Below are 22,591 nucleotides of genomic sequence, written 5' to 3'. Positions count from 1 at the left end.
CCGCATTGGGGACAAATCCATGATGTCATTAACCCTGGATCCACAAGGTACCCTTAAAGATATGTACGTCTGGATCAGACCTTCTTCATGGAGATTCAGTTCCAAAAGCTCTTAGAAATACACCTTAGACTGCAGCAAGGCAGCACCTGTCTGGCTACAGTGGCTCTGCTTTTGCATTTCTCCAGGCGATGGAAAGGTGGGGTGATGATGTGTCAGGGTTTCCTTCCACTCTGCTCTGCAAAACCAGGATGGCAGCACCCAGGGCGGCTGTTCTCCCCACCCCGCCCCCGCCCCGGGAAACTAAGCTGAAATGCAGGTGTTCTTTCCAGCTCAGCAGATGCTAAGGCGATAAGCTGCACCTTGCAGAGGCTCTGGGCGATTCAGACCCGGAGGAGCCCTCAGTCCAGGCCAGCTCTCTCCTCCCTGGCGGCTCTGGGATGGATGCGTGTCTGCGCTCAGGGCAGCAGCCCCAGTCCGTGGACGAGGCACCGAGACCCCCAGATGAGGAGGGTCTACAGACAGACGGCAGCAGCGGACCCCCGGGAGGTAACCTTCCTCAGCTCCACATCTTCTCCCATCTTTTCCTGGGCATGGCGTTTTGCAGTGAACCCCAGGCACAAGAATATCCATTTCCTTTTAACCCTACATCTTTTTCTTATCATGATGCTTAGTAGAAAAATGCCTTTATGCAAGCAGAAGCATGACACTAAAGGTAATCCCTATGTTTTTATTATTTACCTATCAAAGACCAAAACTTTGTTTTATCCAAATCTAAGAGGGTTAGATTTTTGTAACAAGAACTTTTAAAAGAGAAATGAAATCTAGATTCCTTCCTGCTTTTCGCCAAAATGTATTCCTAGCAGCTGCGTCCTTCAGTGGATCAGTGTAAAGTCAAGTGTACTTTCCCATTATGACAACAGAACCCTTTAGTGTTGCTTTTCTGGGCAGGGAATCAGTAGTAAATAAACAACAGACATAACAAATGATGTCATAAGAGCCAAGATGTAACGTTCAAAACGTTAACAGTCAACAGTGGAAAATTACGTTCCAACTCTGTTAAACCAGGATGGTAATTCATTTTTCCTAAACTGTTTACATAAAAATGCAACTCTGCCTATCTTGAAAATCTGATGTCTCTAAAACTGTCAGACGAGCATAGATACAAGAATTGAAAATCATGTGCAATCAACATAAATTTCTTTTATCTTTGTAGCGTGGAAAAATGGTCTTAGGGAGGACATTTATGTGCCCATGTTTCTTTACAATGTCGATCCAGAGAGTACAACCATCAGCTTACGATCTGTCATCTTGTGAAAGGATGAGCCACTTAAAATCAGCACATAGACTTTTCCTACAGTCTTGAGAGAAAAGTTAGCCTTTATTTGTGGTTATTTGTGGGAGGAAGGGAGGAAGGAACGGTCTGGGTGATATCGAGGGGACGGAAGCTGGCAGGAGGTGGCCTGGGTCCCTGACGGTCTGGCTGCTCCAGTGATGAGAGGCTCAGAGGTAAGGAGGACAGCCCGGTACCCACTCCTCATTCCAGATGGCCTGTACCAGCTCCTGCATTTCAGGAATTTTGCGAGCTGATTGTTAAACATGGCCATTGTTAAAATTTAAGTCATACAAACGTACAATGAAATGGATTATGTAAAAGGTAAAGGTATATGAAAAAACTTAGGTAATAAATACTCACGTCTCATCAGGAATTCTTTTCCTACATTTTACGATGACCTGTGCCCTTGAGGCTGTTGAGGGGTGTCGTATCCGTGTGGTAGAAATGCTTGTGGTGCTGAGCTGCTTCACCCCTTTCCCAGGGATGGCCACTGTGGGAGCGCTGTCACCATGGTGATGGCCAAATCCTGCACGTCAGTGCTTCCTCACCGCCCCCAGGTTGGTTGTTAAAGTTTCTGGGCACAAGATGGTCTGTTCCTCTACCTTCTTATTTTCTCTGAAACAGAACTCAGAGTCAGCCTGTCAGCCTATGGGAGAAGCTGGGTCCCCTTTGTTGAGTGATAAATTTCAGGTTCATGGTTTTAGATGTTGGTTGTTTCCCCTTATAAGAGGTGGGTGAGGACCAAAGGTCCTCTCCTCTCCCCACAGCCTCTCCTGGGGCACATGACAGGGAAGGATTACATCTCAGGACTTGGCCACTATTCATCAGCAGGTTCTTGCAAGCTCAAGGAAGTCCTGGGTTTCTGGAAGCTCGCCTTTGTGGTCAGGACAGAGAATTCTCCTTCCAGGAGACCAGAACCCACGGCTGAGAGCTGCAGGCGTCACTGTGCTAACTTACAAACTGGTCATTTGGCCCACACTGTGGTCAAAGACCACTTGGATACTTTTTTGTAAAATGCAACACAAATGAATTTCTGGAGGAACAACATGAAAAGAAGTACAAAGACATACACAATACAAGCTTTGGTTTTTCGTAATCAGATTCAACAGATATGGTCAAGTTGTTGTAAATGTTTCTAAGTGTTCACTCCACATTTCTGGACTCTTCTGGCTGTGACCCTGTTGCAAAGCGTTTGCAGAGCCGTGGCACAGAACCGTCCAGTGCGGGTGGAGATCAGTGAAACCTGAACTCTGAGGGGTGGACCCCTGATTAGGCTTCTTCAAAGGCCCCCTACCCCTCACCCTGCACTCACCCTGCACTCACCCTCACCTGCCTCCTTGAGTGCATATTTCTGGTTAGAGACCTTCAGATGTTCACTGAATGCTCCTTTCCACTAGTCCATCCCTGGTTACACATCCGCAGGCAGAGCTCAGGCAGCAAAGGCTGGTCTCATGCAAGTTCCCCCCCAGACTCCTCGCTGCCAACGCCTCTCCCCGAGGGTACCAGCAGCCCCCCGTCTTCTGCGCACGAACCCTCCGTGTGCTCAGGGTCCCCATTCTGACCTTATTACTCGCTGTTCTTTTTATGCTGAAACCCCCTGCGAAACCTTTGACATTCTGGGCTTCCATGATGTCAGCCCCGATCAGGTGCTCTTTTCTTCTCATTTTATATGACATCTGAGAGCTGCTTGAGTGGTCATGAGCGTAAAGGAGTATTTAAGGAAGAGTAATTTAATAGCTGGAGCTCATCTGACAACCTCCCCCAGGACTGCGGAGCTGGCTCGTCTTTGGGTGACCTGCACCTTTTGAGAAGCAGTTGTAGAAGGACTTAAGGAACATGTTCCAGCCAACATGTGGGAATGTTACATCACTTCAAGACCCAAAAATAGTCAGGTCCACGCTTGCCTCGGTCCTCCTTATGCAGATGGCTCATTCGTGCCATTCTGTGCGGTGGCCTAGCTTCCTCCTCTCACCAAAACAGAGGGAGGGATGGATCGACACCGCACTGTCTGCTCCTAGATCAAGGGAAGGGCCCAGGGCATCCTTTGGCATTTTGTTGTGTGATAAAAATGTCCCATAGAAATGTTATGTCCCTGTCACCCCATATCATTCAGTTTGGGCTAGTTTGCAGCCACTGTCTCACTGATGGCATTCCCCCCTCTGTTTCTGGAAGACTGCTCAGTCTCTTCTCGTCTGACTAACTGTACCGAGTGTAGATTTGCACTGGATCAACAAATAATGAAACCGATTTAATTTTCTGTCCCACAGATTCTAACAAGATAGAACCATCGCTTCAAAGCCTCCAGAAATTTGTTCCTATGAATTACGCCAGCTACACCCAGGAGTACTATTGGTTTGCAGGCAAGAGGATTGTCATTCAAGAATCGATCGAGAGTTACGGAGCGGTGGTGTGGCCAGGGGTGAGGGAGCGGTCACATTGGGGCGTCGGGGATTCTGGGGATGAGAACAGCAAATTTGTACAACTGTGGTGCCTTGGACGACTTGCCACGTGCTCTAACGTTCTGTGCTTCTCAAATTGAGGGTCCAAGGATGCCCCCCCAGGGGTGTTGCTGGTGTACCTAGATGCTGCAGAAACACGGCATCTTTCCTAAAAACAACGATTTTCCTCTATGCTATGTTTCTTGAAACATTATTTTCTCACATTAACATAAACTTGAGGATATTGGGAAGTAGGATGAAAAATTCATATGAATTGTTAAAAAATCAGAAGAAAAGTCTTTAGAGTTTAGATTTTGTAGTGGCCACCTTTGGGCCTCTCCCACAGACCTTCGGGTATTCACTCGCCTTCTACAGTGCGGCCAGTCCAGTGGAAACGCTTAGGAAGTGGTGCTTCATCTCATGCTCTCCCTGCAACAGTCCCCAGAGGATGGAGCTGAAATGGGGGAAAACACGGAATTCAGAGCCAGAAAACCTGCTACGTTCTGGCTGAGTGCACTGTTTCCCCTGGCGCGGCGCAGTGCAGAACCAGGCTGGGACGATGGACCTCGGAGGCCAGCGCCTTCGTTCTTTCCACTGCAGAGGTTCTCAGCCTGTGCTTGGAGGGGCTCTAGATCAGAACTGTCAGCTTAGATGGGAATCCTCCTGGGTTCTTGTTAAATGCAGACTGATTCAGGAGGTCAGGCTGGGGTAGGTGGACTGGGGCTGCATTTCTGACTCACCCCCGGGTGACGCAGACCTGCTGGCCCGCTGCGTGGCTGTGATCAGAGGTTCCTTGGAGCGCCCTTTGCAGTCTGGGTACCAGTGATGGGGGAGATGGAGCGGGGGGGCAGGGGAGGGACAGCCAAGGGCTCCAGGCTCTTAGAGCTGCCCCCTCACTGACCCCAGCCAAGGAAGCTCAATTTTTACCCATTATGCTTAATACAAGTATGATTTCCTTCAGCTAAATGTTTTCCTTTGGCTTAACCAGTTTGAAACCATCAAGCGCCTCTCCACAGCTTCCTACTGTATTTGGCAAACAGACACCCAGAGCTGGGTGATCAGAAATCAGGAGTGGAAAAAGACGATTTGTCCACTGGACTGTTTTATTCTTAATAAGGCCTCAGCCTTTCATGCACCAAACCCTGGCCCTTCTCGGGACCTCAGTTTCCTGAAGGCGGCAGAAGGATCCGTATCGTGTGGGGAAGCACCCTTTCCTTGTGCGACTTCAAGAGCAGCTGTGAGAGATGACTTTTCGGAGTTTGCTAATAGGACTAAGAAGCGGGGGAGTGTCTGCTGAAAGATGTAGCTGTTCCCGAGAGAAGATCTGTCCCCAGATGGCATCCACCGGGCCAGCCTGTCACAGGGCAGGGCCCTTCAGGAAGGACGCCTACAGCCACCCCTTCAGGAACTCCTCAGAGCACACGTCTTGGTGGCTCTGGGTGACACTCCTCCAAATCCCGAAATCCCACACAGTGACTAATGCTCCTTTCTCCTCAAGAACCAAAGAAAGCCTTTCCTCAAAACTGCCGTCCCCAGCTCTGGAGCTCCTTGCCACGGGCTGGATGCCAGTGCCACCCCGCACCCGTGCCGTCCCGCCTGTCCCCCTCTCACTCATCCTCCAGCGCCCAGGGCCCCTTGACGCCCCTTACCTCCCTACAGTGCCATTGGGAATTGGTTTCCGTCCTCCCCCCACCCCCGTCCCTGGCCCCCGAGTCCCTTGAGAGGAGCTGGGGAGGAAAGGGAGGGACCCACGGGCTCGGAGCTGCCGCCAACCCTGGCGCAGGCCATCGTGAGCGCGGCTGTCTCATACGATCCAGGCCGCCCCCTACTCCAGCCTGGGCCCCAGACAGAAAGTGAGTCACAGCGAGTCCAGAGCACCTGCACGAAGACAAGGGCTAAAGGTGTGTGCAAACGAGAGCATTCACGTTGCCTTTTCAGCGCAGGGTTGCAGGGTTCTCATTCCCAACTCCGGTAACGCCCTCACGCCTAGTAACTCTCCCCAGTCCCTCTAGTCCGCGACATCACCAGCCGACGCCCATTGGCTCACGTGGGAAGGGACCTTGATTTTCTGTACAGAAATCGATCTAAATTTTGTTTTTTTTCTTTTTTCTTTTTTTTACTGTGTAAAGGATGTAACCTCCTTGCTGCTACCCCCCAAAGTGTGGCCAGCGGCACTGGCATTAGCTGGTGGCTTGTTAGAAATGCAGCCTTGAGCTCCATCAGCCCTACCACACGTGGCCAGGGCGTCTTTCACCAGGCCCCAGGTGACCTACATGTGCGCTAGGGTTTGGGAAGCACTGCCCAGCCAGTCGAGCGTTTCTTAGATGAACTGCTTTAAGAGAAAAATTCCTACGCAGTTGTTCAGTGCAGCAGGCAAAGTCCAGAGCAACCTGAACGCTGGTGGAGTCAGCAGGGAGGGGATGGAGCTGCTTACAGCGCAAGTCTTACAGCAGGTGGAGGCCCGACACGACGTAAGCAAGGGCTTGCTGCCCTGCGGCCCCTTGTCTCCTGGTTCTGGAAGAGCTGAGCTGACCTTCCTGTTCCTGGAGGCTGGTCAAGGGTCTTCTGGTACAGGCGCTTTCACAAGTCTGTCTCTCTAGTTCCTCTGATGCATGTTACAGCGTTCATATTCCAGAGGTCAAAACACGCCGTTGCACGTATATTTTGATTCTTGTGAGCCCCCAGTAAGCTGAAACTCTTTAACATGTCTTTGAGTATTTAACTTGCGGTGGGGAACAGGGTCCTCGGTTTCCAGTGTCCAGGTGACAACTGTGAATGTTTTTCAGGCCATGGCTTTGTGCCAGTATTTGGAGGAACACGCAGAGGAACTCGGTCTCCAAGGAGCTAAGATGCTCGAAATCGGTGCTGGACCAGGCCTCGTTTCCATCGTGGCCAGTATTCTAGGTTTGTCTGTCTATTCTCGGCCTTGTTTCAAAAGATGGTTACGGTGACAACAGTGATAATAACCACTTACTACTGTGTGACGGGCTGTGGTTTAGGTGCTTGGCCGTGATCGCACTCACTGAATCTACCCAGACGTCCAGGCTAGAATGACTGCTGTTATCCGGAGATAAGATAACTGTGCCTTAGAGGCTAACTCGTCCAATCCATTGATTATTACCACGTGAGAAAGTTGAAATTCTGAAGGTGTGACTCTTGAATTCCTGTTGTAAACAGCTCTGTTATGCTGTCCCCTGCTTTTCAGTGCAACTATTAACAACTGATGTTTTGGAAAAAAACAAAAAATAAGTGAGTGAATCCAAGGTGAAGACAGATTTATACCCAAAATGCCAGTTGTGAGTCCTGGGAGCTGGGCAAGAGGCGGGTATGTCTGGCCTACTTCAGCCTACACTATTACAGATCTTCTTCTGTCAAAACCAATCTGGAATTATGATTTTGTGAACCTTTATCACTAGCATTAAAATGCCTAAAAATTAACTTAATGCATTTAGTAGGGGGGAGAGTCATTCAAATTAGATCATCCCCTAGGAAAGAAAACTAGGTGCTGACACCTCACGTAAGAGAAAATCAAAATCTTCAGATAAAGACAGTTTGGGAAGGAAAAACATTATAAATGATGACAGTAACCAAACGCTAAGAATCTTGGTATGTTTAGTTAATTATTCTGAAATCTCTCAAAACTGCACCGCCGTTTAACTTAGTTTCTTAAAAGACGGGAACGTTATTCTATTTCAATGGTTCTTCACCAAAGGTGATTTTTGCCCCATGAAGGACATTTGGCAGTGTTGGGGGACATTTTTGATCAGCACAACTTGGGGTTTGGGTGGGGAGGTGCTACTTGCATCTTGTGGATGGAGACCAGGGACCCTGCTAAACATCTTACAGGGCACAGGGCAGGGTCCCCCAGCAGAATTATCCAGCCCATATGGACACAGGTGAGAAGGGTCCTGGTCCAGGGCCAAGGTGAGAAGCCCAGTTCGATTTCTCCCTGAGAGTATGTGTACCCTGTGGCTGCCCGAATGTTCCAGGTAATTCGTACAAGTTTCCTCTTTCTCTCTTAGGAGCTCAAGTCACAGCAACGGATTTGCCTGACGTCCTAGGGAACCTTCAATACAATCTTTTAAGGAACACACGAAACCATACAGCACATCTGCCTGAAGTGAAAGAGCTGGTGTGGGGAGAGGGCCTGGAACAGAACTTCCCCAAGTCCACATGTTACTATGATTACTTGCTGGCTTCTGACGTGGTCTACCACCATTACTTCCTGGACAAGCTGCTTGCCACCATGGTGTACCTCTGCCAGCCGGGAACGGTGTTGCTTTGGGCAAACAAGTTCAGATTCAGCACCGATTATGAATTTTTAGATAAATTCAAGCAGGTTTTTGACACAACACTCTTGGCTGAATTTCAAGAGTCATCAATCAAACTTTTTAAAGGAGTGCTAAAATGGGACTAAATTAAACAAGATACCTTTCGAAACGTGAGTGTGTCTTTTGAACAGTGTTAGAAATTTTATAAGATTGCAAAGGTAGTGCACGGAAACAACTTGTATAACTAGAATAAACATAATATTACAGCAACTCTCCAAAGCAAGCAGTTTAGGATCATCTGCTTCATCTAAATACACACAACCAACATGAAAACATGAAAGTAGCTCTGTTGGCTTCTGAGAGTCTCAATTAAGTGTTAAATAAATTTTACACAAATAAATTAACAAACAAGTGGATTTCCCCTCGTTATTTCTGCTGGAAAGCATGGTTTTAAACCTGTCAATATACTTTTGTCACTTGCTTTTTGAAAATAAGCTTGACAGGGTCCGTGTATCTTAATCGGAAGAGTCTACTTTGTACAGATTTTAACTGTAGCAAAGGGAGAGGATAAAGAGTAATGGAAAACAAGTTCTAGGCTTTACACTGATTAAAACTGAAAAATACGGAAACAGTGCTGGAATGAGAAAACGGATGTCACCTCAGGGGCCCAGAACTAGTGCTGAGCACACACTCTGCACCAGCCCTAGTGCTTCCTTCAGAATTTAAGTTATTTTATCCAGCTCTTTCTGTTTTCAGTGGTGTGGTGCAGACATTGGTCACCATTACCTGAAGTAGGAAAACTGTCCCGACTTTTAAAAGAATTTGAAAAAGAATAGATACATGTATAACTGAATCACTTTGCTGTCCACCTGAAACTATCACAACACTGGTAATCAACTCTACTCCAGTATATAATAAAAAGTTAAAGAAAAAAAAGAATCCACTTTATAATATAAAAATAAAGAAATAAAGAACCATTTTGTCTCCTGTATCAATCACACAGAAACGTCATAGTTTTGCCGGGGATGGCTTCTCCTGGAACGTATGTGTCGGCATGGAGGCACAGAATAATCTAGCCTGAAAGCAGGGCTGACAAGGCAGCTTGGCGTCACTGCCCCAGATCCCGGCATCACTCACCACGGGTACCACTGATGGACCAACCTTTCTAGGAATCACAGTTCAAAGCAGACTTTGCCAGTGTGTGGCTGTATCTCTAATTTCCACAGCAAACTTAATAATCTTCATTCTAAAATTTCATTATCTGAGAAAGACTTACACCCCACTGAAAGAGAGAAGTAGTAATTACGGATAGAAAAGTCCTTGTTACAACAGAGAGCCGGATGTGGCTCATAGATTAAAAAAAAAAAAAAAATTGCCTGTGAACTTTCACGATGTACTGCACGTCCTATTAAAAAGCGCTGTTATTCACCACCTCCCCCTGCAGACATGTACCTCACTCTACTGCTTCTCACTACCAGTCAGGACTGTGAGTACATCCAAAACCCACCATGAACTTAACTTCTCCTTCCACATTAAAAAATATAGCGAAAAGACCAAACCCTGAAGAATAAAGTGAGAAATTAGGGAAATGCAACAATGGTGATTTTCTGGTATTTGAAGGATACCAGAATTTACTGTATCTTGACATAACTCAGAAGGTAGTACTTCAAAATCAATCTATTACTAGGAAGTTTCTAACCTTAAAATTACACTAAAATTGCATACTAAAAGGCATGTTCTAAAAAAAGGTGTCATTTCAGTGAAACTGGTAAAAGTTTTTGTCAGAGAAAAAGCACCTCCGAAAATTCTCTCCTCCGTTAAAGTCATGAGAAAACTGACAAAAATTCTCAGAAGCATGTAGCAATCTTAACCAAAGGCATGTAGCAATCTGAAGCATGTTCACTCAAAACGGCTGAACCTCAGCTAAGACAGCAGTGTGCTTTGTGACGTTTTCAATGGCCCTGTCCCCATGCCATCTCCCGCTCCATGGCAGCCTTGAAAACCAGCAGCCTGGCAATCCCTGGAGACTGTTCCCCAGAAAACACCACGTGCAAGGCCGTCTTTGACTGGACTCAGATCTCTCGCAGGCTGAGAAGCCTTTCCCCAGGGGTTTGTCTAGAGGATTACAGGCAACTGTACAATTTTGTGGCTGCCTTAGATGATGGCTAACCGTTGGGACTAATTAAAAAGCCTAAAGGGAAAGGCTGGGAAATGTCCAGAGGGGCTCAGAAAGCTGTCATATTCCTGGGTACCAGCCACGCACATCGCGGGGCTGAATGCATCCTCGGGGAGGACCTGGGGAGGACCCAAGCGCTCACCCCTGGCTGACCCTGAGGCTCTGTGCTGCAGGTAGTACTTACAGAGATGCCAAATCCAGTGGTAAAACACGTTCTCTAATTAACAGCCAGCCAGCAGCACGACCCTGGGGAGCCACCCTACCCCTTCTGAGCATCTCAATTCCCTGACTGGATTGAACCTGTCCATGCGTAGGTGAAAGCATGTGTTTGTCAGAGAACATGCATGCAGTTGTTCATGGGTGCACTTTAGACTCTAGATGGCTCAGAAACTGTGCAAAATGTCTGCGTGCATATGTGCACTTTTTCATAAAGGGTCTAACGTCTTCATCAGATAAAGGAGCCAATTACTCAAAAAACAGTCACGAATGACTAAGACCAGATCTCTGGTAGGCCTTTTACAGTAGTAAATTCTAAGGGAAGATTTAAAAACCATACACACACAAACATATTTGCTATAAGACAGTAGAGGCCTTTTAATATTGTCTACGTGTGCTTATTTTACGGAGGAAGGATGAAAGAAGTATAGTAGCCAGAGAGATAAAAATAAAAAATTAAACCTACACAAAAGTTAATCACATAATAAGATTCGGAAATATAGTCAAATAATTGCAAGCCTATAAGAAACATTATAAATTATTTCATGTTGAATTTTTTGTCTATGGATTTAATGTATTATTCATTTCTGTTCTAACCCCAAATTTTATTTATGAAAAATTAAGACCAACTTTAAGAACCTTCAATATTCACTTTTATTATTTATAAAAAAATTAAGGTATGAGAGTGCATATGGTGTACTGCGATCTTGGGTTTGCACATTTATTCACGTGTTTACATTATTTCGACTTTAATAAACATACCATATATGTATCTTTACAATACCTGATACAGATTTAAGCTGTCTGGCACTTATACATGTATTATTAGTTCATTCTGATGCTCTGCATGTCAAGAAGATGTTAAAAATGATTGGCCTGAAATAACTCCAAGATGAAGACTGATTGAAGCAGTTATGCTCCAGCGTTTGCCACAAATTTATTTGTGCCGGTTTTATTTTCTCCCCTTAATTGAATGTAAACGTTTGCCAAAAAAAAAAAAAAAAAAACTGGAAATGAAGTTCTGTTACTTTTTAGTCTAATAAATAATTTTAGCTACGCTTAATGTAGCTTTTTTAAGGCCTTCATACAATTGAAAAAATTAAAGTCGCGCATGTTAAAACCCTGTTCATTTATAAAATAAAAAATAGAATTTTATAGGTTTGCAGTTAAAAGTTACTGTTCAAAACCTCTCATGCATGTAACAGCTGCAACCCAACTGAAAGTCCTTGGTGCTGGCAGCCAGGGCACAGCCCGCTGCCAGCAATGTGAGGCATTAAGAAAACACCATGATGTCAGAGGTCTAGATTTACATGTATTAAGCCACACGCCAGCAAATTCTCTGATAAATACACATCATTTTAATAATCAGTATTTGATAGCAGATGAAAACATGCATTAGACTAAAAATGCCACAAATTTGTTTTTATATCCATTCACTATAAAACTTTTTTAAAATTTAAAGTCTTGGTTCCTATTTTAGAATACAGAGTAATCAGGAGGATACATGATGGGGAGCCAGTTTTCGGTAAAAGACGCACAATGGGTCCATCCAAGCAGCTTCATCAGCTGTAACAAAACACACACAATTATTAAAGAACAGATGTTTCAGGCTCAGCATTTAGGGTAAATTCTGTATTAAATATTTAGTCGTAATAAAGAAGCAGCAGGTAGAACTTTCCTTCCATCAACTCACCCACAACCTTCCTTCCGCCCGACCCGCCTATCCTGGCGATTATCATCACCCCTGCCAACCCTCCTGCCTTCCCTCCCTCTGTCCTCCTGGCTTCCCATCGACTTGACATGACTGGCTCCTTTCCTTCCGACCACCCTAGTTTCCTTTCCCTCACTCTTCCTGAGTGCCTACGGTAGTCAAACACTGTTCTAGGCATTAGGAAAAAGCACTGAACTCACTTCCCACTTTCAGGAAACTTAAGTTCTATGCAGGAAAGCCAAACAGAAAGTCAGCAAGCTAATGAACAGATAATAAATAAGTAAATAATAAGAAATGTATCAGGTATATAGTAAAAATAAAACTTGCTATAATACAGACTGGGAAGTGAGATGGTCAAGAAAGGGATCTCTGAGGTGACACTTAAGCTGAAATCTGAGTGACAAGAAGAAACCTACTCTGTGAAAATCTGGGGAAGAGCTCTCCATGCAGCTGGAAGAGCTGGGTCCTCGAGAGGGAAAGGGTGCGCTGTGTCAGCCAAGCAGAGAGGAGGCTGGAACGGCAGAAGCAGAGTGAGGACGCGGGAGTGTGATATGAGATGCAGCTGGAGAGGCCGCTGGCAGGGGCCAGACCACATGGGCCTTACAGGCCACGGGGAGGAGTTTGGATTTTACTCTAAACGTGACGGAGCTTCACCAGGAGGGGTCTAAAGCCATCTTTTCCGGCTGCTGTGTGGAGAACAGACAGCAGGCGAGCAGAGTGGAGGGGAGACAAGTTATGAAACATCCCCTGGTGTGAGCATCTGGGTGGATCGCGGGCTTCACAAATGTAAGAGCTCAGTTCACAGCCTACGTGATGAGAAGACATTAAGTTCCAGAAAGAGCTCTCTCAGCCTCCTCAAAGATCTGAAGAAGTGAATTTGAAATGTCTTACAATTTGAACTGACAGAAAAGGTCTGAGAGTAAAGATAACCTATAGTTTACTCTAATTACCAGAAATTGCCCCAGGAACCTACAGGTGAGTTTTACGTCCAAAGAATACCTTCAATATGAAGACCAGACCCTCGGCCGCCTTTGGCAGGACTAGCGTACCCCAACCTCCATATACCCTTTAAGCATAAACCAACTATATGTGTACAAAGACAAGGCTAGGCTGAAACAATTTCTTGGGGTTCAGTGAGTTCTTACAGTTGACACTTAATTTGTGCACAGAGCTCAACCACAGAACTTCCCTGCATATAACACATGGTAAAATAAAAAATGGCCTATCGTGTCAAATGAAGAATAAAATCAAACATAAACTCTAGAAGTTCAACCGTTTTAGAACTGAGCCAACACGTATTTAAAAGAAATCATCTGCTTCCTTCATAAAGGAAACCTGTCTTCTAACTACACAAAATATGCAATGCATTTTGCCTATGTTGAAAACACTAGAAGCTAAAAATATAGGTTTTCTGGACAGGAGTGAAAAATGTTTTAAAAATTTAAACAGCTTACTGACTACATTTCATGCATTTATTTTATAGTTCACATTATGTTAACTAGACTAATAATTAGTCACGATAAAGTTGGTACTGTTTTATCACTACCGTAAGGCTTTCTAACTATCTTGTCACTCTACAATATTGAAATGATACCCAACAGTGGCAATTTTAATATCACTTACTTGAATACAATTTTTCCAGTTTTCTTTTGTTGGTTTTTCTTCCACAAGTTTAGTTGCAAATTTAAGGCCTCTCCCATACATTTTATTTACGAAGGCATGCTTGTATGCAAATGTCAAAACCTACAACGTAAAACAAGATATAGCTCATCTACAAAATATTTACAATTTAAGCCATATTGCTTTAATAATGAAAGAACTGGACTTCCCTGGTGGCGCAGTGGTTAAGAATCCACCTGCCGATGCAGGGGACACGGGTTCGATCCCTGGTCCGGGAAGATCCCACATGCTGCGGAGCAACTAAGCCCGTGCGCCACAACTACTGAGCCTGGGTGCCACAACTACTGAAGCCTGTGCACCTAGAGCCCGTGCTCCGCAACGAGAGAAGCCACCGCAACGAGAAGCCTGCACACCGCAATGAAGAGTGGCCCCCGCTCGCCGCAACTAGAGAAAGCCCGCGTGCAGCAACAAAGACCCAACGCAGCCAAAAGTAAATAAATAAAAATCAAAGAAAAAATAATAAAGAAGAAAAATAATGAAAGAATTGAGGCTTTAACAGAAGTGTAGCTTTTCAAATGAACATGTTACATCAAGTAAATTTTAACAACTTTTTAAAACAACAATTAACATCTTTAAAAGAGCTGGGTATCCCACAGAACAGATAATCTATTTGGGGAAAGAAAGCTATTATGATAAATCACTAGCTGTTGGAATCCATACCAAAATACCTCTATGCAAAAGAAAGCAGAGCTAACATAAGTGATGACAAAAATTGCAAGTTAGACGTACAAAACTACAGTCACTATAAATTACCAGAATTGCGAAAGAGGATAAAAGTAAACAAATGAAGTGTCATATTATATAAACATGTTCTTACTTTCAACTGCTTCCTTTTGTACAAGTTTTCTACCTTTAATTACTGCATTTGTCAAAAATACTCGTAAGCATTTGTTTATATCTTTAGTCTCCACTTTTAGAATGTGCAGCATGTCCTCAAAGAAAGGAATCCTGTCACACTTACCTGTATTCTAGAGACAAGGAAAGGGCTCAACAACTGTTGCTACGGACACAGTAAACAGACAGGTGATATAATGCACACCCCTAACATAAGAGCGCTGCGGCAAGAACAGAATTCTTTATAACAGCTTTACTGTGATGCTCATCAAGTGTCTATCGACTTGATGCCGGACCAGGCTCTTATTCATCTTCTTCCCAGCAGCGAGCGCAGTGTCTGGCACACAGCAGACACGAGATAACTTTGTTAGTAGTAACAGCAAGTATTGCTGACGTCCTTCCAGGTACGTGATACTCATTCATAAAATCCCATGGTACGCAGCACCACAGTCCCACATGAGCATTCGGACACCCGCCTACAGTCACACAGGTCAAAGCGGCAGGGGCAGAATCCAAGCTCCAGGGGCCTGATTTCAGATCCAAATTCTTAACCTCTGGTGCTGCTTCCTTCAGTTTCTGGAACATTACTGAGTTCCTTCTATAAAAGCACTACTGAACTGAGGTGGAACAACCTGAAGCAGATAGGAAGAGTTTTCTCCTACTTCAGAAGTCTTTACTACCGATCACCATAGTTAATCTTGAAAACAAGCACCTGTCTCCTAAAAAACCGCCACAGTTTGTGCTGGAAGAAGAATTCCACTGATTACATTTCCTTTTTTCTTCCTTTATGTCCAGAAGAAAGGAAGACTGGCAAATACCTGTAGCTATATAATCTCTACTGTTAAGAATTATAGTAGAGAGCTAGAAGGCATTTTACATGTTTTTATAATCTAAACCCAAAAAGCTCATCAATGTTACTTTTTCTACACTGGGCTTTAAAAATTGATCAGGTACAAATCAAGATGATAGTTATTTAGAAGTTAAAGAGTTTGGAGAGAAATAACAAATATCTAAACTAACCAGAATACCGCCATCTCCATCCCTGACAAATGAGCACAGGGACAGGTGTGGGAAGGTACGAAGACAGCTTTCAGACGCCCTTAATTTTAGCTGATACATAAATGGCTTAACCAAAAGCCCGCCACACACGCTCTCCAACTGTTTCCCCAGCTAGCGTGGTCCACCAGCCACTGTGCGGACAGACCAAACAACGGTCAAGTGGTTTCAAAGCCGGGAAGACCAGGGAGGCCTCGCTAAGCACCTCATCTTCTTCGGATCCCAGCTCAGCCTCGTTCCATTTATCCTCGTCCTCTCTGGCCGGGCCCACTGGGCACAAGGGATCTGGGATGCACCCCCAAGAACTGCAGCGAAACAAGAAGGAGAAAGGGTACCTTACTGTCGAAAAGATCAGTCCATTTTGTAGCTTCCCAGAAAGTTTCCGTCAGAGAATCCAGGGCGCTCTCTCCCTCCTCCTCTCTCCCTTCCAGGTCGCCTGATGCAGCCCCGTCCTCCTCCCGGGTCTGGAGAAGGTGGTCGGCCAGGGCACAGCCTTTCCTACACAGGGCGTCTACGAGCGTCGACTTCTGCTTGTCCATGTCACTGTGTGCCAAACCAACACATTCCACAGATCAGGAGAGCATCTTTAAAAGTACAGCCTCACCCGAAATTAACCTCATGCCTTCTCTGCCTAAGATTTACAATGCAGGAATGTGGTGTAGCCATGGAGAGACATCTGCATTGCGCAACACACGAGCCACTGTGTTCCACACACAGATTAAATGAGTTAGGATCGCTGTAATCGGTTGAAACAGCATGCCATGCACAACAGAGGGGAAAGACTGTTGGGTCAATTCTGTCAGCTAAGAAACTCTTAGAACAGTATCTTCTAAGTGTTTCAACTTCTTATGTCAGTCGTTACATACTTGTGCAGTCGTGAACTATCACGCATACACAGAGCAAAGGAATACAAGGCTTACTCTAGCATTTTAACACATTAACTCATTTATACTCAAAATAACTCTATGAGCAAGAGACCATCAGTTGCCTCTATTTTGCAAAGGAGGAAATCGAGGCACAGAGAGATCAGGCGATCTGTTCAAGGTCCCACAATTAGGGAGCAGCAGATCCAGGACTCGGAGCTCTGCGGCTGGTCCTGGAACCCCTGCTCTTAATCGCCGGGGCCACCAGCCTTGCTCCAGGCAGGCAGCTTTGTTTCTGATGTGTTCCAATGCCCAGAACAATGCCTGGCACGGAACAGACACTCAGTAAATTGCTGCTGAATGAAATACAGTAACAGCCTACACTCCTGGGACAGTACCGGCCCCTCGAATGCTTATTTGACGCATCCTGCCCAACTCCTGTCAGATACATCTAAAGACGAGGATTACAAGTGCTGAGAAGATGACCAGGAGGCACTCAGATATGGGATGAACAAACTGTCTACCGGTAAGCATGATTCTGAAGGGCCCAGAGTGAAACGTGCCGCCTATGAAATCCGCTGGGACTGTAAAATCAACAATTTGTACAAAAGACAATTAAAATAAGAAGAGGAGGAAAAAAAACCCCAACACAACGCCAATAACCTGCTACAACCTAAGTTACCCACCTTAATACATTTGCAATGCAGATGAAATTATGCCTAAAAGATGCCCAAGAGTTTATGAGCAAAGACTTTCAAAGTTTAAAAGAGCCAACTCTCACTCTCTTTCCTGGGAAGCGTTTCTGGGGACTTGAAGTGCTTGGTCACTGTGGACTTCAGAACAGAAGGATGGACGGGCTTTCATTTACTGAGTCCCTCCTTACCCCACCACCTCTTAGGTGCCAGGCGGCGCCTGAAATGTCTCGGCAGTACTTCACTCATGCTCTACAGCAGCCTCAGCAGTCAAGCGTTATCCCCACGTTGTGAGGGAGAACGGGGGCCGTGGAACACAACTGGGCAGGCAGGGCAGGTCTGGATATCCACTCACCTACGGCATCCCGACTGACTGTCCTGGCCGCCCAGAGGAGGGCTGCAGGATGCAGAGCTTGGAGGGCGAGCTGGGGTGACAGGTGTGCTGGACTCGCCAGATCTGGATTGAATCACCTTTAAGACCCCTTTCTATTTCCGCATTCTGATCCAATAACCTAAATTCCACATATCTGGAATGTTCTCTTCCTACCCTCTTCTAACTTTGAACTGACCTGCTCGGATTAAATACCTATTAATCCATGATGGTTTCCCTGCTCTCCTTCCCATCGTCTTTCACAGTTTAAAATACTTATTATAACTGTTTTTTTTTTTTTTTTTTTGCAGTACGCGGGCCTCTCACTGCTGTGGCCTCTCCCATTGCGGAGCACAGGCTCCGGACGCGCAGGCTCAGTGGCCGTGGCTCACGGGTGCAGCCGGTCTGCGGCATGTGGGATCTTCCCGGACCGGGGCACGAACCCGTGTCCCCTGCAGCGGCAGGTGGACTCTCAACCACTGCGCCACCAGAGAAGCCCCTCTATTATAACTGTTAATCACATTCCATCTAGCAATTATCATCTTCTGTATTAGGCTGTATGTTTTCTAAGAGTAGAGAGTGTCTTGTTCATTTTTTTTTTACATCCCTCTCAGTGGTGCTACATACAGTGCTTGGTCAATAAATCTCTCTGAATCAAAGTTAGTTAGGGACTGATCAAGATGGTAATAGCTACATTTTAGGAAGTAACTTCAATTAGATACTTTAGTGGACTAAGTAAACTGCAGTTTAATTAAAACTTAGATCTCCTACAAAAAGTTGGTATTTTTAAGATTACAAAATGGCCATCTTGCAATTTTTGAAACGAGTGACTTAAGCGAAAGCAGCTGGAAATGAGAAATCCATGCCCCATTTAATCCTTTGTATATAACTGGCATTTCATAATATATATAACTGGCATTTCATAATGCATATAACTGGCATTTGTATATAACTGGCATTTCATAAATGGTGGCTGCACCATCCACTATTATTATTAGCAACAATAAAACAGCAATGTTTCGAGAAGGTTCCTTTGGAAAGTGTGAAAGGGTGCTGGCAATGGCCAAGAACCTATTTTGAACAAATTTTATTCCGCTTGAACACTGCTGCTTGTAAGATTCGTTAAGACCTGTAATATCAGTATAAACGATGCAAGGTCAAGAGTTCGAGCAGTTTAAAATCAAGAGTTTTGTATGTATATAAAAAAAATTCTGACTGAAGCAGATGGAATCTTTAAGGGAAACTACCATATTTTCAGGCAGCCTGCACGGTGTCAGTTTATTATTAGTTACAATAACGCTAAGAGGAGGAAACTTCTACCCTTGTAAGTTAAGGACCCCCAGGGTTGGAAATAAACCAAAGTGACAGAGGGGAGACTGGTACTGGGAGTGTGGGAGTGTTATCAGGAGATGATGGTAGGAGTTCGTGGAAGGGTGAACGGGAGAGCCGCCGGACCGTCACACCAGCAAGCGGAAACCACACTCTCGCACGGATGGAGCCTTACAAACGCATTAACCCAGCTACGCGTCTGTTGTACACATCACGTTAGAGTTTCCTAAGGCTAAAGTATAATTCCCCCACCCTTGTTCTCAAGTAGTACTGTAAACCCAGTTTCATAAACTGAAGTTGCCAGATAATGGCTTTAACCCAATGTGATTTCTTATCACTTTACTAATAAGCATATAAACTAAATTTGGAGCCTGTCATGCTATTGGTCAATCAACACTTGAAAAATTAATTTTACAGGGTGCTCTGTGCTTCCTTCTCCATGTGTCCAGTTCACACATATCCCCCAAATGGCTGGACTGCTTGATCACAGCCACTCAAATCTCTCCACCATGACAGCACCTGATGGTGGAGGAGGCAAACGACTTTTCTTTTGCTTAATCTTAAACGACTGGAGAAAATTACTGTAAGATATTTAAGGATGGAGTATCCCCAAATCGGAAACTCCAATGATAAGGATATAAAAAATACCAGAAAAGAAGGATATTTTCAATAATTAAAAAAAGTAACTAAGAAATGAGATGCAAGAAAGAGTATTTACTGGTTAGGTACTTTTTTATAATAGCTGCATCGGGCCTGGGGTCAGTCTTCATCGCAATATAAACTGCTAGGGCCGTTTGATCTATATGAGAAATAACAGCATTTGCAGCTTCGACAATTTCATTAAGCCTTTTCATTCGTTCCTGGGAGGAAAAAAAAAGAAGAAATAAGAAAAAAATGGATGTATCCATGAGCCTCCTGACGCATTTCACTTCTGTCGGTCATGCCCGTGAGAGTTAGGACTCCCGTGGTGCGGGACCAGGTAGGCTGTGCAGCCCAGGGGCTCCGCACTAGCTCCTGGTGTGACCTTTACGACGGTCAGCATCTCTCGAAAACCTGAGCTCAGACGGGAAAATACCTACCCTACACCCCCCACTGGCGCTGAATGGAGTAATAAGCAAGATAACGAAGTTCACAGAAATATAAACTGTTTTCTACAGAGGCAGCTCTTTCCTTGGGTAACTTAAAAGTTCAGAAATGTGATCAGCTATGTTACCCCAGTCCCACAGCACATGAAAACAGAAGTAAAAAAAGCACCAGCTGATGAGACAAATTCTAATTTATTACTGAAACCTCCGAAATGAGAGTAAACAGGAACAGAAGCAAGAGAGTCTCACTACGGGCCCCGGGCTGTCCTGGCGTCCTCAGCAGTCCAGCTCCTCACAGGGCCTGCTGGCTCACACTCAACCCTTGGTGACTCTTGATTGGTTATGGCCACAAGCACTTTCTACAGCCAGGACTCCCAGTGAGAGCTGGTCCACTGAGGACAGCTGGGAGCTACACAGCCAATTCTCAGAAATCAGAAACGAAGTTAGCCAAGGTAGTGCAGAGGAGCTCCGCTTTTGCTGCAGGCGCCTGAGACTCCAGCAGGCCACGACCACGGCCTTCTGCTCCCGGCTCTTCAGGTCAAGGTCAGAAAAGCCACCCTTAGGGTTTCCTATCTACTTCTCCTCCCACTGACCAAACGTGAGTCCCGAGTCAGCTTAATGAAAATAGCTCAACAGAACATTCAATCTGAGGCGACACGTTCTCAGTCGGCAAGAAGAGAAGACAAAGACTGCCCCCTTATTCCAAAGGCAAACCTCATCTAATACTGCAAACAAAATAAGAGACTCAGAGTAAAATCGAACACGCCCAACCTTTTCAGCATCCAACTGATGAAGTCGTGCAACGTACAGAGGGAGATAATTAGGGTATGTTTCCTTCAATTCATTATAAATGTCACTAGAATCCAGCCTACATATATAAGAAAGAGAAACAGTCATTATTTCAGTTCTTTTAGAAAGAAAATAATTTCTGTCTTTCCTATTACTTCACATTGTTTTGAAGTTCCAGTCAATAACCTAAGGTACCAATCTGAAATATAATTACTGACAAAGACTGTATTTATTTGCAGGCAGTATAAATATGCTACCGAGAAAACAAAACAAAACAAAAAATCAAACTGGAAATTATTTCATTTATGAGTTCAATAAGATGGTCAGATGAAAGTAAGCATCGACAGCTTTCCTACATACCATCTATAATTAGATTTATCAACGGGAGGGAAAAAAACATTCAAAAACAGTTAAGAAAGATTAAAAGATCTAGAAATGCCTAAGACCTACAAAGAAGGAAAATTTACACTGTTTTGGAAGAATCTGAAGTCTTGAATGAACAAAGAGACAGATGTTCCACGTTCCCAGCTGGGGAAGCTGAAGAAACTACATCTGTTCTTACTGACTCCATGGTGGGAGGAACAGCAGCAGAGCAGAGGCCGCGGTTTGCCCCGCCTGGCGGGAAACCATGGCGGGGCCTGCGTTCTCAGCAGTGCCCACCTGGCAAACCCTCTGCGTCGCCGGCGGGGGCTGAGCAGGAGAGAGCCCCCGCCTCTCAACGGAATTCACCCAAAACTTGGCCTCAGCAGCAGGCTGCGGGGCTGGGGTGCTGGCCGACATGTGCCAACCCCCTGCCCCTCCCAGCAGGAGAGTCCTCCAAGCCAAGGGGACGGGGAGCCTGTGGTCCTGGCTGCAGCCAGTCTGGAGGAGGCTCCGCTTCACTGAGCTGGGAGTGGGAAGAGTGACCTTGGCTCACATACCAGAGTCTCACTTTTCTTACTGAACTTTTGTAGATGTTCTTAAATAGGTGTTTCTCCGTTTGCTGTATGTCCTTAGGATCATTTCCAGAGGCTTAAAAAGGTCTGTTTTAAATTTGCTCGTAATCAAATAGTAACTGGAAAACCAGGACACAGTATCACTCACCTGCTACATGTATAAATACAGAGACAACTAATAATAACAGGACAATGGTTATCTTTGGAAAGGGGGCAAAAAGTGATTTATTTTCTTTTTTGTACCTTCCAATAAAATTCTCTTCCAAGAGCAGATCAGAATAAGGATTAAAATTTTAAAACTTCTTATCACAAAAGGGAATTAAAAACTAAATATAATTACAAGAAAATTTAAAAGCACTTGCAGTCCTATCCACTGTCAACATTTCTGAATACATAGCCTTTGCATACACACACAATATTGTTGTAACTGGGAAAATAAAAGTAAACGCTTAGAGGATTAAAACTCATTTAAAACTTACTTTGTCATCCACTGAATTTTAAGATCTCGTAATGCTTCAGTAAACTCTTCTTTTAAATCTTTCTCTTTTTCTGAATCTTTTTCTTTCTCTTTGCTGCCATTCTTAGTCTTTGTTGGTGGAGATATTAGGTAGTAATGAACAGGTATTACATCCTGTGAAAAATGAACGTGGAGAGACAGTCTTAGATTAACATGCTTAATATTCCTTATTTAAAAATCTTCAAAAAAGAAAAAAAAATCTTCAATAGCCGAACAGCACGTAACATCGGCTGCACTTGAGCGGTACTACACTGTATTTCAGATTCTAAGGGCCAAAATACATCTAAAGTTCCAAT

General features: G+C 44.7%; 2 protein-coding genes across 7 annotated transcripts in view; one reads left to right on the top strand and one right to left on the bottom strand.

Moving 5' to 3' along the window:
* Positions 1-437: 437 nt before the first annotated feature.
* METTL21C (methyltransferase 21C, AARS1 lysine) lies at positions 438-8,188 on the top strand (the record flags this gene model as incomplete). Its single annotated transcript, XM_079903132.1, has 4 exons — positions 438-546; positions 3,601-3,752; positions 6,558-6,675; positions 7,794-8,188. 4 exons carry the CDS (start codon positions 438-440, stop codon positions 8,186-8,188), a joined length of 774 nt encoding a protein of 257 aa, XP_079759258.1.
* Positions 8,189-11,079: 2,891 nt separating this feature from the next.
* TPP2 (tripeptidyl peptidase 2) overlaps positions 11,080-22,591 on the bottom strand; it is a 68,361-nt gene continuing 56,849 nt past the window's right edge. For 2 of the 6 annotated variants that reach the window (XM_079902903.1, XM_079902904.1), the window contains 6 exons: positions 22,258-22,409; positions 20,826-20,922; positions 19,699-19,829; positions 16,051-16,258; positions 13,769-13,888; positions 11,080-12,000 (listed from right to left, as the gene is read on the bottom strand). In XM_079902903.1, the coding sequence (XP_079759029.1) occupies positions 11,911-12,000; positions 13,769-13,888; positions 16,051-16,258; positions 19,699-19,829; positions 20,826-20,922; positions 22,258-22,409 (798 nt within the window). In that variant the 3' untranslated portion in view covers positions 11,080-11,910. Of the gene's footprint in view, positions 12,001-13,768; positions 13,889-13,927; positions 16,021-16,050; positions 16,259-19,687; positions 19,830-20,825; positions 20,923-22,257; positions 22,410-22,591 lie in introns of those variants that run through there. The other 4 variants (XR_013824843.1, XM_079902905.1, XM_079902906.1 and 1 more) reach the window with 4 other exon arrangements.

The sequence above is a fragment of the Stenella coeruleoalba genome, assembly GCF_951394435.1.
Source record: "Stenella coeruleoalba genome assembly, chromosome: 18".
NCBI lineage: Eukaryota > Metazoa > Chordata > Mammalia > Artiodactyla > Delphinidae > Stenella > Stenella coeruleoalba.
Note: the sequence above shows the minus strand (reverse complement) of the source record. Positions and strands in the feature narration are given on the sequence as shown.